The following is a 13,613-nucleotide window of genomic DNA, read 5'->3' as shown; positions in this document are numbered from 1 at the left end:
CATTAGGAAGCACCAGCTCCATCCCCCCCCCCTTTAAACTATTAAAAAGTATTTCTGCAATTTTAAATGACATCTGTCAACGGCGTGCGGCAGGAAAAAAAGTTCAGAGGATGGATTTTTTTTCCCCTTTTTCATTGTCAAACTTTGAGAAGTGGAATATGTCGTCTTTCGCTTTTTTTCTTCGAGTGATTAGTTTGTACATATTTTGACAGCTTTACTAGAACGGCAGATTCAGTTCTTTTTTCCTCCCCTTAGGTGGAGAGCGGAAAAAAAGTGGAGATTAAATTTTCTTCAGAAAGTTCAATTTTGCGAGATGCTGGTGTGTGCAGTGGGGCGCTGCGGTGCCGGGCAGCCTGCAGGTCAGGGCTGTCTGCTCTGCGACCTTTTCTGCGACCTTTCCTGCAGCCTGGTGACCCAGTCAGCTCATACTGGGCAAAGCAGCTTATGACTGGACATTTCTGTTCATAACTACGATGATCTTAGTCGTCATCAGTGTGATGGCCAAAGCTGAGCCGCTCTCTGTGGATAGATATTTTATAGTTTGTGAGTGAGGCAGCTGCCTTAGAGTCTCTGGGAAGTAGAGGCACAGACACAGCGCCCCCTATCAAGTCAGAGTCCACAACGTCTGCTGTGTTGAAATGGCATCATTTTTCCCTTAGTGATCCGGTTTTAATCAGTGGCTTCCTGAGAGTTTTTTAAAAATCTTTTTGTAGCTATCACGCTGCCAGATTATTTTGCATGAAAGCAGCAAATTATCATTTATTACATCTCAATTAACTCATCCTCCCTCTATCAACTTTGCCCTGGACACTAAATGTGAAATAATGAGTTCCAGCAGCTGAGAGCACCTATAAAGCAGAGCCAAGCTCCAGTAAGGGCTCTGAGTCGGCACCGTGGTTCACATGCGGCCTTTGACATTCATGGCTGAGCAGGGAAGTGGTTCAGGGTTTGGGGACAGCAGCCGGCAGGTCTTGGAGTGGCTCATGCAGGCAGCGTCTCCGTCTCCTCTCTCTCGCTCGCTCTTGCTCACTCTGTTTGTAAATATTTCACATATATGTAAAGGTGTGTTTAGGTGACATGACTTTTATGTTTGACCATCTGTCTCTGTTATTGTTTACTGTCTTTCTTCCCCATTTTCCACCATTTGTTACAGAGAGCGCATCTGCTGGACAACACAGAGCGGCTGGAAAGGTCATCACGCCGGCTGGAGGCGGGCTACCAGATCGCCGTGGAGACAGGTAAGCAGTCGCCCAGCGAGGCGGCCAGCCCTTAGGCTGCTGACATTTCCAGTGTCACATCAAAGCAGGGGGGATGAGCGCAGGGCCTGGGGCGGGGTCAGAGGGTGGGGAACAGGCATGGGTAAGAGAGGCGGGAGATTGGCGGGATACAGGGTCGAGGGGTGGGGCTAAGGGTGGGGGATGGACAGGGAATGTAGCCGAGGGGCAGGGCTAGAGGTCTGGGGTGGGTGGGGGACGGGCAGGGAACAGGATGGGCACGAGGCGAGGGGTGGGGCCAGGGGCGGGGATGGGCGCGAGGGGTGGGGACGGGGATGGGGGCGAGGGGTGGGGCCAAGGGATGGGGATGGGGGCGAGGAGTGGGGACCTGGGCTGGGGATGGGGGCGAGGGGTGGGGCCAAGGGACGGGGATGGGGCCAGGGAACGGGGATGGGGGCGAGGGGTGGGGGCGAGGGGTGGGGCCAGGGGGTGGGGGCGAGGGGTGGGGACATGGGGTGGGGACATGGGGTGGGGACAGGTGACGGGGATGGGGGCGAGGGGTGGGGCCAGGGGACGGGGATGGGGGCGAGGGGTGGGGCCAGGGGACGGGGATGGGGGCGAGGGGTGGGGAAAGGGGACAGTTTGACAAAGTTTATTAATTTAAATTATAATGGCATAGTTGGTAACACACCGCGTCTGCAAATGTCATAACTAAACTGGGGGGGGGCACAGACCACCTTTGCCTGATGCTGTAAGTACAGCTCGCACATCCAAAAATGCAGTTTGCATCCCCTGCTATACAGCCATCCGGGGCTTATGTATCTTTTTCTTTTGGTGTTTTTAGACATGATTCTGTTTATTTTTGGCATGCACATTTTTATATGCTCCCAATCACACCGGCAATCCTGCAATTCACAGGCAATCCTGCTGTTAATGTAACAGTGCAGCCGATCTGCACACATGACCCTCTTTTTGACACTCACTATTCTCACCTACAAAGATGAATCACTGTATAATACACACTGTCAAATGCAGTGGTTATTTTTTTAATGCATAAGAATTATCCCCCTCCGTAACGCAATTGCTCTCCCCCCTCCGTAACGCACTCACTTTCCCCCCTCCGTAACGCACTCGCTTTCCCCCCTCCGTAACGCACTCACTTTCCCCCCTCCGTAACGCACTCACTTTCCCCCCTCCGTAACACATTCGCTCTCCTTCTTTGTAACACACACACAGTCACACACGTTCTGTTCCCATTGACTCACTGAAAGCAGAAGCCCTGTTTATCCGGCGTGTCCGTCACCTGTCTCCCACAGCTAAGTCCATCTTACGATCCCGATCAGGGGGAGCTTGCTTTCCCCGCTCTTTCCACAGTGGGCTGTCCCCTCCGCTGTCATGTCAGTGGTAGCGTCCCTCATTCACCTGGCAGTGACACTGGGAAACCGACTTTGGTGGCACACCTGTTTGTCTGTTAACACCCGGTGTGGTCAGTGTGCTTCCGCTACTGCTGCTGTTTTGTGAATATTCAGGATGCATATTTCCATATTATTCTTAATTTACAATATGTTTTAAAGTCTAAGCGAGTGCATTCCTTGTAATTAAGTGTAAACATGTAGCAATTTAAATGTGCTACTGAATGATACTGATTTTGCACACTCACTTGCTCTTTCTAACTGCTTTTTGTAACTGGTAATTACGAGTTTCGTGCCCCCGGGTTCACATATATTAAGCATCGGTTGTTCTTAATGATGTGATTCTGAGAAACCATATCTGTGGCCATTGCTGAAATGATTAGCACTTTATAATGTCAGAAATGGGTATGACAGCTGTAACTTTTTCACATAGGTGCATATCAGAAAGAGAAGGACATGCTCAGCTTTTCTCTGTGTCTGCATTCACCCTTATGACATGCACAGCTTTTCTCTGTGTCTGCATTCACCCTTATGACATGCACAGCTTTTCTCTGTGTCTGCATTCACCCTTATGACATGCACAGCTGTTCTCCGTGTCTGCATTCACCCTTATGGCCTGATGATACTGAAGGCCGTTTCACCCTGCATGGATTCTTTCTGCTTATTCATGTTATTTATTCCTAGGCCTCACATGCAGTGCTGCACTGGGCACTGCTGCATGTAATGGATTTGAAAACAGCTGAAATGGACATGGCGTTCTGCTCTGCGCATGTATACCAACCCCTGGGTGCTGTTTGTCTCATAAATAAAGGATGTAGCTTCATTAGCACTGGCACTTTGTATCGGCCAGCTACATGGGACCTGCTTAGTGCACCATTAAGTTTTAATTAAATTCCAATCTAAGATCTTGAATTATGGGTGCATAATAAAATTGGTGTAGCATTAGTTAAACTTGCTTATTTAGCATTAGCATCTGAATTAAAACATGAAAGACATAAGGCATCAGCACTTAGCAACTCTCTCCTTTTGTTTGTGATGTCCGCACTGAGCACATGGGGGTGAGAGATGGCACCCTAATGATACTCCTGGCTGTCTGCCTCCTGCCCATTCTGCATCCCTGGCTTTCACAAACCAACCCATGGTTTGATTGCTAGTTTGAGTTGTCTGTGTCATACCAGTATCACATCATTTATCGAAACCCTGTTCTTTTTGCACAGATGTCCCTAAAGCAGTTCCCTGACCCCTGTCCACTTGTGTGGGCTTGTGCTAAAGGCTGCCGACCGCCATTGCCAGCACTTGACCTTAACATAATTCATTTACTGAGTGCAATGAAACGGTATCCCTTGATAAGCCAATTGACAAACACCTGGTGTCGTCCAACCAAACTCGTTCCCTAGGTTTCTCTCTTTCAAAGGCCGGGAGTCTTTCATGTGGGCGCAGCATGAGGAACCACGTGAGGGCCGTTCGGCCTCCCTGCTGGCCAAACTCGGGCTGTTCTGCTCACGGGCTCTGTCTTCAAACAGACCGTTTGTCACTGCACGGTGGAATGTAAACGTGCAAATCCTCCATGTCCCCCGTCGGACAGTCGGTGTGCCGAGTCACAGATCCTGGTTTCCCATGGCCGGTTACCTTAATTACGAACGTCACATCACCAGGACGAGGTAGCTCACCAGCTTTTCCGTCCCCAGCCACACGGCCCCCCAAGCCCTCATCTGAATCGATGGCCAAATGAAGTCAGTCATTAGGAAGTGATTGCAGTGATTGCAGTGTTTTAGATAAGCGCCGAGCGTCTCAGTCTGGGACCCGGGGCCACAGCTGGCCAAAGTTCACCAAGGGCCAGGTAGAGGGGGGCTCGGCAGGCTGCTGCTCTTATTAGGGCCGATAAGCTGATTATACCTTGTCAATCAGGGGGACGGCGGTGGGAGCGGGGGCTGTCGAGGGCCCCTTTCTCTGCTAATAAACGGCTGAAGCCAGCGACGGAGCCGTGGCCCGCTGGTGGCCGGGGAGCGCGGCGCGCCCCTATGATGATGTGAGGGCCGTATTAAAGGCTACATGGCTCTGTTTCTCAGTGGCTTGATTTGTCAGCCGTTTAAAGGAGGGCCTCCGCGGGCTGGCGTCCTCAGCGTGGTTCTGCCAGGAAGCGGAGCGGGCCGCCGTGGAAATAAATAAATATGCCGGTGATGCGGGGGGGTGCTGCGTTTGAAGCCGCGATGCCTTTGAAGCTTGCTGCGGGAGTCCATGGGTGCTGGAGTGTCCCTGCGCCGCCCGCCGGCCCGCCCGCACTCTCCTTCTCCACCCCGTCCCTCTCGCCGAGAGCAGCCCATTTTGGGAGCGCCTTTTATTCTCCGACAGGCAGATCAGCGAGGGCCGATCATAAGCATGAGCGATAAGGCAGCCGTGTCGCCTGCACCGTTTATATCTAATAATATTTAATTCATATACAGTACATACATGCAAATTCAAACAAACTAAATAGCATGCATATATCCTGCTTTTAATTAACTTTTAATTTTTAATGTAATTTGTGCTGTCAGAAGCAGTGTGTGCATACAATAGGTGGGAGAACCTTTATCAGAGCATTAAGCGTTGTTTGTAACACGCACACACACACACGCACACACACACATCCAAAATATGCTCAATCTACTGAAAATTTTTTTCCGTAGATTTTAAAGTTTTTTAGCACTTTATCCAGAAGTGACTGTTTTTTTGTTTATATTGACAGCCTATTGAAATATTTATTATTTGGTGCAGTGTGAAGTTGGTGAATTTAGCTAAGCAGTATTCATGTAGGACATGTCCTTAGCATAAATCTACCGGGATTGACCAGGCAGTTCTTCTGGTGTCCCTGGACAGGCAAAGACTCAAATAAAGATTAAACATGATTTATTAAATCGAGTCTAAGCCTAACTGAATTCTGCCAGTCTTGAGGTTAAACCAGAGGAGTTTGGTTTTTTATTACTATGAATAGTATTTGAACATTCTCCCATTTGTCATTTTTAAATTCAAAAGTCAGGCAGTACTTTTTCTCATCAGAGGAAAATCACGATTGAAGGATGTTTTGCATATACGTATTTATTTCATTCATCATTCATGATTCCACCTTTTGTTGGCTTTACATGTTTATTTTTCTTATTTTAATGATTAGTCATATTTACTTTTTCCTGTTTGACGCTGTGTTACAGGCTTGTTCTAGGGTAATATTCATATAACCCCCCTTCCTTTTCCTGCTCTTCGGGGGCTCTGTGAAAGCAGATTTCCTTAAGATGAAGCATTGTTTTCATTTTCAATTTATTTTTAATTTAATACTATATTATCTGACAGTTGTTTGCCTTATGGTGCTGTGATCATTTGAGAGTGAAATGTTTCACCGCTTGATTATTGTAGTTACAAATATAAAAGTAAATTGCATGTCACTGGGCACATTGGAAAATGTTTCCAGTAATTAATAGATTTTGTTTCTGTTTCCTTTTTATAAAAAGAAAAGTTGTTCCATGAAAATATAGTTTGTATAGTATTTTAATAGACTGTAAGTAGTTGACAATTTTTATTTTATTTTTAAAGTGTATTTATGGGGTATAACACTATGTACTTCCTAAATCTACCCAAGGGTGAGCTGTTTATCGCTAAGCCCCTGCTGGATGAAAGACATCGTAATAATAATTTTTTTGCCCCTAATCGGGCCTTGTCAGCGAGGCGCCTTATCGTGGAGAGGAAAATGACACCGATGGTATCGGGGAGACGAGGCCGTCGCCAATCACAGCCGGCGCGGGCTCCGTATCAGGCGCCGCCACAAACGGCGAGTGCCGCGTTTTTCATGTGGACTTCAAAACGGGCGCCAGTCATTAAAATTGCACCCGCGTCCCGTTTGCAGGGATCAGCGCACTGCCGCAAAATGGGATGTGGGAAAGGGCCTCGCTAAATGTGCTAATTCCATCGTCACATGTTTACGGCTTAATTTGAATCGGTTCGGGGGGGCGGGGGGCAGCCACACACTGCAAATAAATTGGCATTATCTTTGGCTCCATAGGACTCAGCTGGTTGTGGGATTTAGCGGCTCACAGGCAACACTATATATTGTTTGGCACAAAAGTGGGTTTACGCTTGAACTGCGGTAGCTGAGGTGCAGCCTCGGTGTGAGCCGTGCGGACAAAGGGCGCCGCCACACAATGGGCGGCGGCACACGGTGCTTCGGGCCGAGCTGCACCACCACAGTCTGGCCTGAATGGTGGGGGGGGGGCGCTGGCTCCACTTAAGTGGCCCCATTGACTGTCCCATTTCAAGCTGCAGCCATCAGAGTTTTTTAATATATTATGAAGTTTATCTCGTGAGGGAGATTTCGTTCCTGGTTTCTGACATCCGGCCAGCCTGCACAGGATGCGGGAGAGTGTTACCAGCAGGTTACCAGCATTTACTGGGAATTAACCACTCATCCTACTAGGTCTTGCCAACACATCTTACAATGAACATAAACAAAAAGTATAATGGAGTTAGGGTAAGGGTTAGGGTTGGGGTAAAAGATGACTTTAATTAAAGGGCTGGATCAGGCACACAAACTCATACATCTTGCATAGTCACATAAACAAGAGTTATTACACAAGCCAGCCCCAGGCGGAGATGGGTCCATAGGCGGAAATGAGGTCGGCTGTAGCTACAGGTGGAGAAGGGATCACAGGCGGAGACAGGGTTGGCTGTATCCACAGGTGGAGACGGGGCCATAGGTGGAAATAGGGTCGGCTGTAGCCACAGGTGGAGAAGGGACCACAGGCGGAGACGGTTTGCTAGGGCCAAAGGTGGAGACGGGACCGTAAGCGGAGACGGGGCCAGTTGTAGCCACAGGCGGAGACAGGGCCAGCTGTAGCCACAGGTAGAGATGAGGCCATAAGCAGAGATGGGTCCATAGGTGGAGACAGCCAGCTCTAGTCACAGGCAGAGACGGCGCCAGCGCCAGCCCCAGGTGGAGACATGCCCTTAGGCGGAGATGGAGCCATAGCCGGAGACACCCAGCTATAGTCGTAGGCAGAGACAGGGCCATAGGCGAAGACAGCTGGCTCTAGTCACAGGGGGAGATGGGGCCACAGGCAGAGCTGGGGCTGGCTCTAGTCACAGGGGGAGACGGGGCCACAGGCGGAGCTGGGGTTGTCTATAGTCACAGGGGGAGACGGGGCCACAGGCGGAGCTGGGGCTGGCTCTAGTCACAGGGGGAGACGGGGCCACAGGCAGAGCTGGGGCTGGCTCTAGTCACAGGGGGAGACGGGGCCACAGGCGGAGCTGGGGCTGGCTCAAGTCACAAGGGGAGATGGGGCCACAGGCAGAGCTGGGGTTGGCTCTAGTCACAGGGGGAGACGGGGCCACAGGCGGAGCTGGGGCTGGCTCTAGTCACAGGGGGAGACGGGGCCACAGGCGGAGCTGGGGCTGGCTCAAGTCACAGGCGGAGCTGGGGCTGGCTCAAGTCACAGGGGGAGATGGGGTTGGCTCTACTCACAGACGGAAATAGGGCTGGCTCTAGTCACAGGGGGAGACGGGGCCACAGGCGGAGCTGGGGTTGGCTCTAGTCACAGGGGGAGACGGGGCCACAGGCGGAGCTGGGGCTGGCTCAAGTCACAGGGGGAGATGGGGTTGGCTCTACTCACAGACGGAAATAGGGCTGGCTCTAGTCACAGGGGGAGACGGGGCCACAGGCGGAGCTGGGGGTTGGCTCTACTCACAGACGGAAATAGGGCTGGCTCTAGTCACAGGGGGAGATGGGGCCACAGGCAGAGCTGGGGTTGGCTCTAGTCACAGGCGAAAATAGGGCTGGCTCTAGTCACAGGGGGAGACGGGGCCACAGGCAGAGCTGGGGCTGGCTCTAGTCACAGGGGGAGATGGGGCCACAGGCGGAGCTGGGGGTTGGCTCTAGTCACAGACGGAAATAGGGCTGGCTCTAGCTATAGGCAAAACAAGTAGTTGCTTAGGGCCCCAAGTTACCTGTGCTATGGAGGAAGTGAAATGATCATCAGTTGTCTTGGTAGGAGGGCCTCCCAGGTAAAGCTTTGCCGAGGGCCCCTGAAAAGGTAGATCTGGCCCTGTGCCGCATCAGAGAATATACAGAGGCTACACATACACAGGAACGTACACAAACCGTGGAAGAGCCCGGAAAGATGCACAGAGCCGGAGACAACATCAGGAGGGATGCCGCAACCAGTCACTCTGCTGAGGTGGTGCTGGGTGGGGGGTAAACAAGGCATTTTGCCTCCCAACAAAACAGCCGCTGCAGCGACCTTTGGGTGACTTGCGTGGGGAGGGGGAGATACAGAGGAACTGTGTTTAATAAAATGTTTTAGAAGGAAATGGGAGACAAAAGGAAGGAGCGGGGCCCCCATGGGCACCTCCTCACTGACGCATTAAAGAGCTGACAGATCAGAGGGAGCGAAATTTCAAACCCGGCTCAAACGAGCCGAACGGGATGGGAGCTGGGCGGGGAGCTGGGCGCTGAGCAGAGACAGTGACATGCTAGTGACAGCCGATTGACAGCACTCAGGACACACTCCCTGGGAACAGGACACGCACTCTGTCTTTGGCTCGGCTCTTGGGCATACCAGATTCCGGCGTCCGCCCCGTTCTGTCTTCGGCTCTGCTCTTGGGCATACCAGATTCTGGGGCACGCCCCGCTCTGTCTTCGGCTCGGCTCTTGGGCATACCCGATTCCGGGGCACGCCCCGCTCTGTCTTCGGCTCGGCTCTTGGGCATACCCGATTCCGGGGCACGTCCCGCTCTGTCTTCGGCTCGGCTCTTGGGCATACCCGATTCCGGGGCACGTCCCGCTCTGTCTTCGGCTCGGCTCTTGGGCATACCCGATTCCGGGGCACGCCCCGCTCTGTCTTCGGCTCGGCTCTTGGGCATACCCGATTCCGGGGCACGTCCCGCTCTGTCTTCGGCTCGGCTCTTGGGCATACCCGATTCCGGGGCACGTCCCGCTCTGTCTTCGGCTCGGCTCTTGGGCATACCCGATTCCGGGGCACGTCCCGCTCTGTCTTCGGCTCGGCTCTTGGGCATACCCGATTCCGGGGCACGCCCCGCTCTGTCTTCGGCTCGGCTCTTGGGCATACCCGATTCCGGGGCACGTCCCGCTCTGTCTTCGGCTCGGCTCTTGGGCATACCCGATTCCGGGGCACGTCCCGCTCTGTCTTCGGCTCGGCTCTTGGGCATACCCGATTCCGGGGCACGTCCCGCTCTGTCTTCGGCTCGGCTCTTGGGCATACCCGATTCCGGCGTCCGCCCCGTTCTGTCTTCGGCTCGGCTTTTGGGCATAGCCGATTCCGGGGCACGCCCCGCTCTGTCTTCGGCTCGGCTCTTGGGCATACCCGATTCCGGGGCACGCCCCGCTCTGTCTTTGGTTCGGCTCTTGGGCATACCCGATTCCGGCGTCCGCCCCGTTCTGTCTTCGGCTCGGCTTTTGGGCATAGCCGATTCCGGGGCACGCCCCGCTCTGTCTTCGGCTCGGCTCTTGGGCATAGCCGATTCCGGAGCACGTCCCGCTCTGTCTTTGGCTCGGCTCTTGGGCATTCCCGATTCCGGGGCACGTTCCTCTCTGTCTTCGGCTCGGCTCTTGGGCATACCCGATTCCGGCGTCCGCCCCGTTCTGTCTTCGGCTCGGCTTTTGGGCATACCCGATTCCGGGGCACGTCCCGCTCTGTCTTCGGCTCGGCTGTTGGGCATACCATATTCCGGGGCACGTCCCGCTCTGTCTTCGGCTCGGCTCTTGGGCATACCCGATTCCGGGGCACGTCCCGCTCTGTCTTCGGCTCGGCTCTTGGGCATACCCGATTCCAGCGCCCGCCCCGCTCTGTCTTCGGCTCGGCTCAGCTCTGCCTTTGGCTCGGCTCAGCTCTGCCTTCAAGCCCATGAGGCACTGCCCCCTGTGCAGCCCTGCACCCTGCTCCATCACGCACCACCCTGTCACAGGACATGTTTCGGAGTTGCACCACCTTTTCTGCCTTTCTGCCTCACTGTCTGTCTTAGACGCTCTGCTTGCGGCATCGTGTTCATCCTGTGGCCCTGAGATGCCCACCCCCGGCCCCCATGCTAGCGGGACACCTGGACAGATGAAACAGCTGCACTGCAAAGTCAGCTGGTCCGTCCATCTGTCGGTCAGTGGGGGAGCTCTGGGCGGGGGGGACATGGGGGCTGGATGAGGCCAGAGTCCCTATGTCCACTGCAGGTCAGAATCTGCCACCAGCAGGAGTTTCAACTCATCCTAAATGCTGGCTTGTGTTTTTAAATGACTTTATGCGCAAGGCTTGAATGCTTGTATGCACAGGCCTTTTAAATACATTGCCTCAAATCATGTATAAACTCACAGAAATGCATACATCAAAACAATATTCTAAAAAAAAAAAAAAAAAAGCTTTCTCATATAGAGCTTCATTTTAATCCACAAACGCTGCCATCTGTGTATAATTAAAAGTGAGACATCCTTGGAGGAGAGCTATTGCATAAATTAGCTGGAATTATGTTGACTTTTTTATTTGTACAAAGGCAACCTTGAAGATTCAAAAAAGTGTTAAACCTCCATGTGGAGCAGACTGGTACCTTTTTAATTCAGAACATGCAGCTGCAGTTCCCCTCTTCCGCAGACAGGCTGTGCCCTTGAGCCACGCTAGACTGAGCCGGCACTTCCTGGTGCTGTACCATGTGAAGCAGCAGCTCTGGGTCACTCCACATTTCACACACGCTTAAATTCTCTATGCCCACAGTGAGCTGAGGAGGGAAGTGCTGCTTCCTGCACGGGGCCTCTGTTCTGGCTTATCTGTGTGCCCTCGTCAAGTCGTCAGTATCACTAATATCACGTGTGTCTACGTGTATGTGTATCCACGTGTGTTTGTGTGTGTGCATGTGTGTGTGTGTGTGTGTCTGTTTGTCTGTGTGTCTGTCTGTCTGTGTGTCCACTGTGTTTCACTGCCATGTTTGTGTAGTACCCTTATCAGTTATATACATGTAAATGTCGAAAGATGCACCTTCAGACATCCATCTGTTCGCTAATTTGCCTGGAATGGGCATGGGGGCTGCGCACGCTGCGCCCCCTCCAGACAGATGTGAAAAGGTCCCTTTGGCTGACCATTCGGCCAGCAGAGATTGCAGTGCGTCACACATCAGGCCATGTCAGGGCTGATGTGTGACGCACTGCAATCTCTGCTGACCATTCGGCCAGCAGAGATTGCAGTGCGTCACATATCAGGCCACGTCAGGGCTGATGCTGCTCTTTCTGGGCCCTCCTTACTTCCTGCATGTCAGAGTACTCCTCTCTAAAATCAAGAGAAGTTTTGCATATTGGAGAAGGAACACTCCTGCCTTTGGATTGAAGAGCCTCATGTAGACCCAGTGCATCTTGTAGGTTGCTGACTTGAATGTTTTTAATATCAAATCAGACTACAGATACTGGATGGAGATGCAGGATTATGGCAGTGAGAAGAGGCTGTGCTGGGCCCATCCTGGGAAGGAGGACACATCATGCCAGGCCGTCACATGAGTGCTGCTCCAGCCTGCGCCTTTATATTCATATATGGCAGCAGCAACTGACACGTAGGCACACGTCCTGCACCTACGCTGTGTCTGTTTGCCATAATTATGTTCTTGGCTCTTCTTTCATCCGATATAGGGATGCTTGCAAGGAGAGGCAGCTGTCAGACACAAAGAGCATGTGATTAAGATCTTTACAATTACACGCGTGGGGCTGTGCCTCCGTAAGCACATAAACAGCCATGGGCGAGACCCTTCAAGGTGACCGCTTCCTCTAGCTGTTCCTAGAGGAACTGAGTGTGTCCATTTTCTAATATTAATAAAAGCACAATATGACCATTCATATGATTCCCAGGTCCAGTTTATGTGGTACATTGTGCTGAGAGACAGCTATGTCTGCGCTGACATTCAGGGGTCATGGATTTAAAATAATAATTAGTGATAATTTACTTGTCACTGAGAAGATGTCAGCATGGCATTAGAGTAGTTAACGTACTCGTTATAGAATGTACATTAACGTGGTGTGGGTAAAGCAGTAAATTTAATCGTTACTGAATGGATGTTAGCGTGGTGCTGGAGCGGTTAATTGACTCATTACTGATTAGAAGTCAGCGTGGTGTTGGTAGAGCAGTTATTTGTTACCAGATGGACGTTAACGTGGTGTTGGTAGAGCAGTTAACTTACTAATTACTGAATGCATGCCAGTGTAGTATTGGTAGAGCAGTTAATTTAGTATGCTGTTGGCAGAGCAGTTAATTTTAATCATTACTGAATGGATATTAGCATGGTCTGGAGCAGTTAATTGACTCATTACTGAGTAAAAGTCAGCGTGGTGTTGGTAGACCAGTTAATTTACTATTTACTGAATGGACGCCAGTGTGGCGTGTTGGTAGAGCAGTTAATTTACTCATTACTGAATGAACGTTAACATGGTGTTGGTGAAGCAGTTAATTTACTAATTACTGAATGGACGCCAGTGTGGTGTGTTGGTGAAGCAGTTAATTTACTAATTACTTAATGGACGCCAGCATGGTGAGCTGGTAGAGCAGTTAATTTACTCATTACCGAATGAACGTTAACATGGTGTTGGTAGAGCAGTTAATTTACTAATTACTGAATGGACGCCAGTGTGGTGAGCTGGTAGAGCAGTTAATTTACTCATTACCGAATGAACGTTAACTTGGTGTTGGTAGAGCAGTTAATTTACTAATTACTGAATGGACGCCAGTGTGGTGTGTTGGTAGAGCAGTTAATGTATTAATTACTGAATGGATGTCAATGTGCTGTTGGTAAAGCAGTTCATTTTCCTATTACTGACTTAATATGGTTTTAGCGGGGCCACCATTTGCTTTCCTGAAAATTGATGTAGAGCTGCTCAGTCTTCTGACTTTTTGAAGGATAATTTTAGGCCAGATCTTTTATTTAGATTTAATTCTAAATTCTGCTTGCACACAGAGCTGCTTTCTGGGCCTGGCGCTATGTTGTGTAC

General features: G+C 51.2%; 1 protein-coding gene across 5 annotated transcripts in view; it reads left to right on the top strand.

The window, feature by feature from the left end:
• The window catches only part of vti1a (vesicle transport through interaction with t-SNAREs 1A), a 101,802-nt gene that overhangs the window by 34,834 nt on the left and 53,355 nt on the right, over positions 1-13,613 (top strand). For all 5 annotated transcript variants that reach the window (XM_023839625.2, XM_023839626.2, XM_023839623.2 and 2 more), the window contains one exon: positions 1,154-1,238. In XM_023839625.2, coding sequence (XP_023695393.1) covers positions 1,154-1,238 — 85 coding nt within the window. The remainder of the gene's footprint in view (positions 1-1,153; positions 1,239-13,613) is intronic.

This window comes from Paramormyrops kingsleyae, chromosome 20 (assembly GCF_048594095.1).
Source record: "Paramormyrops kingsleyae isolate MSU_618 chromosome 20, PKINGS_0.4, whole genome shotgun sequence".
NCBI classification, from domain to species: Eukaryota; Metazoa; Chordata; class Actinopteri; order Osteoglossiformes; family Mormyridae; genus Paramormyrops; species Paramormyrops kingsleyae.
The sequence above is the reverse complement of the archived record's forward strand: the minus strand, read 5'-3'. Positions and strand labels throughout refer to the sequence as shown.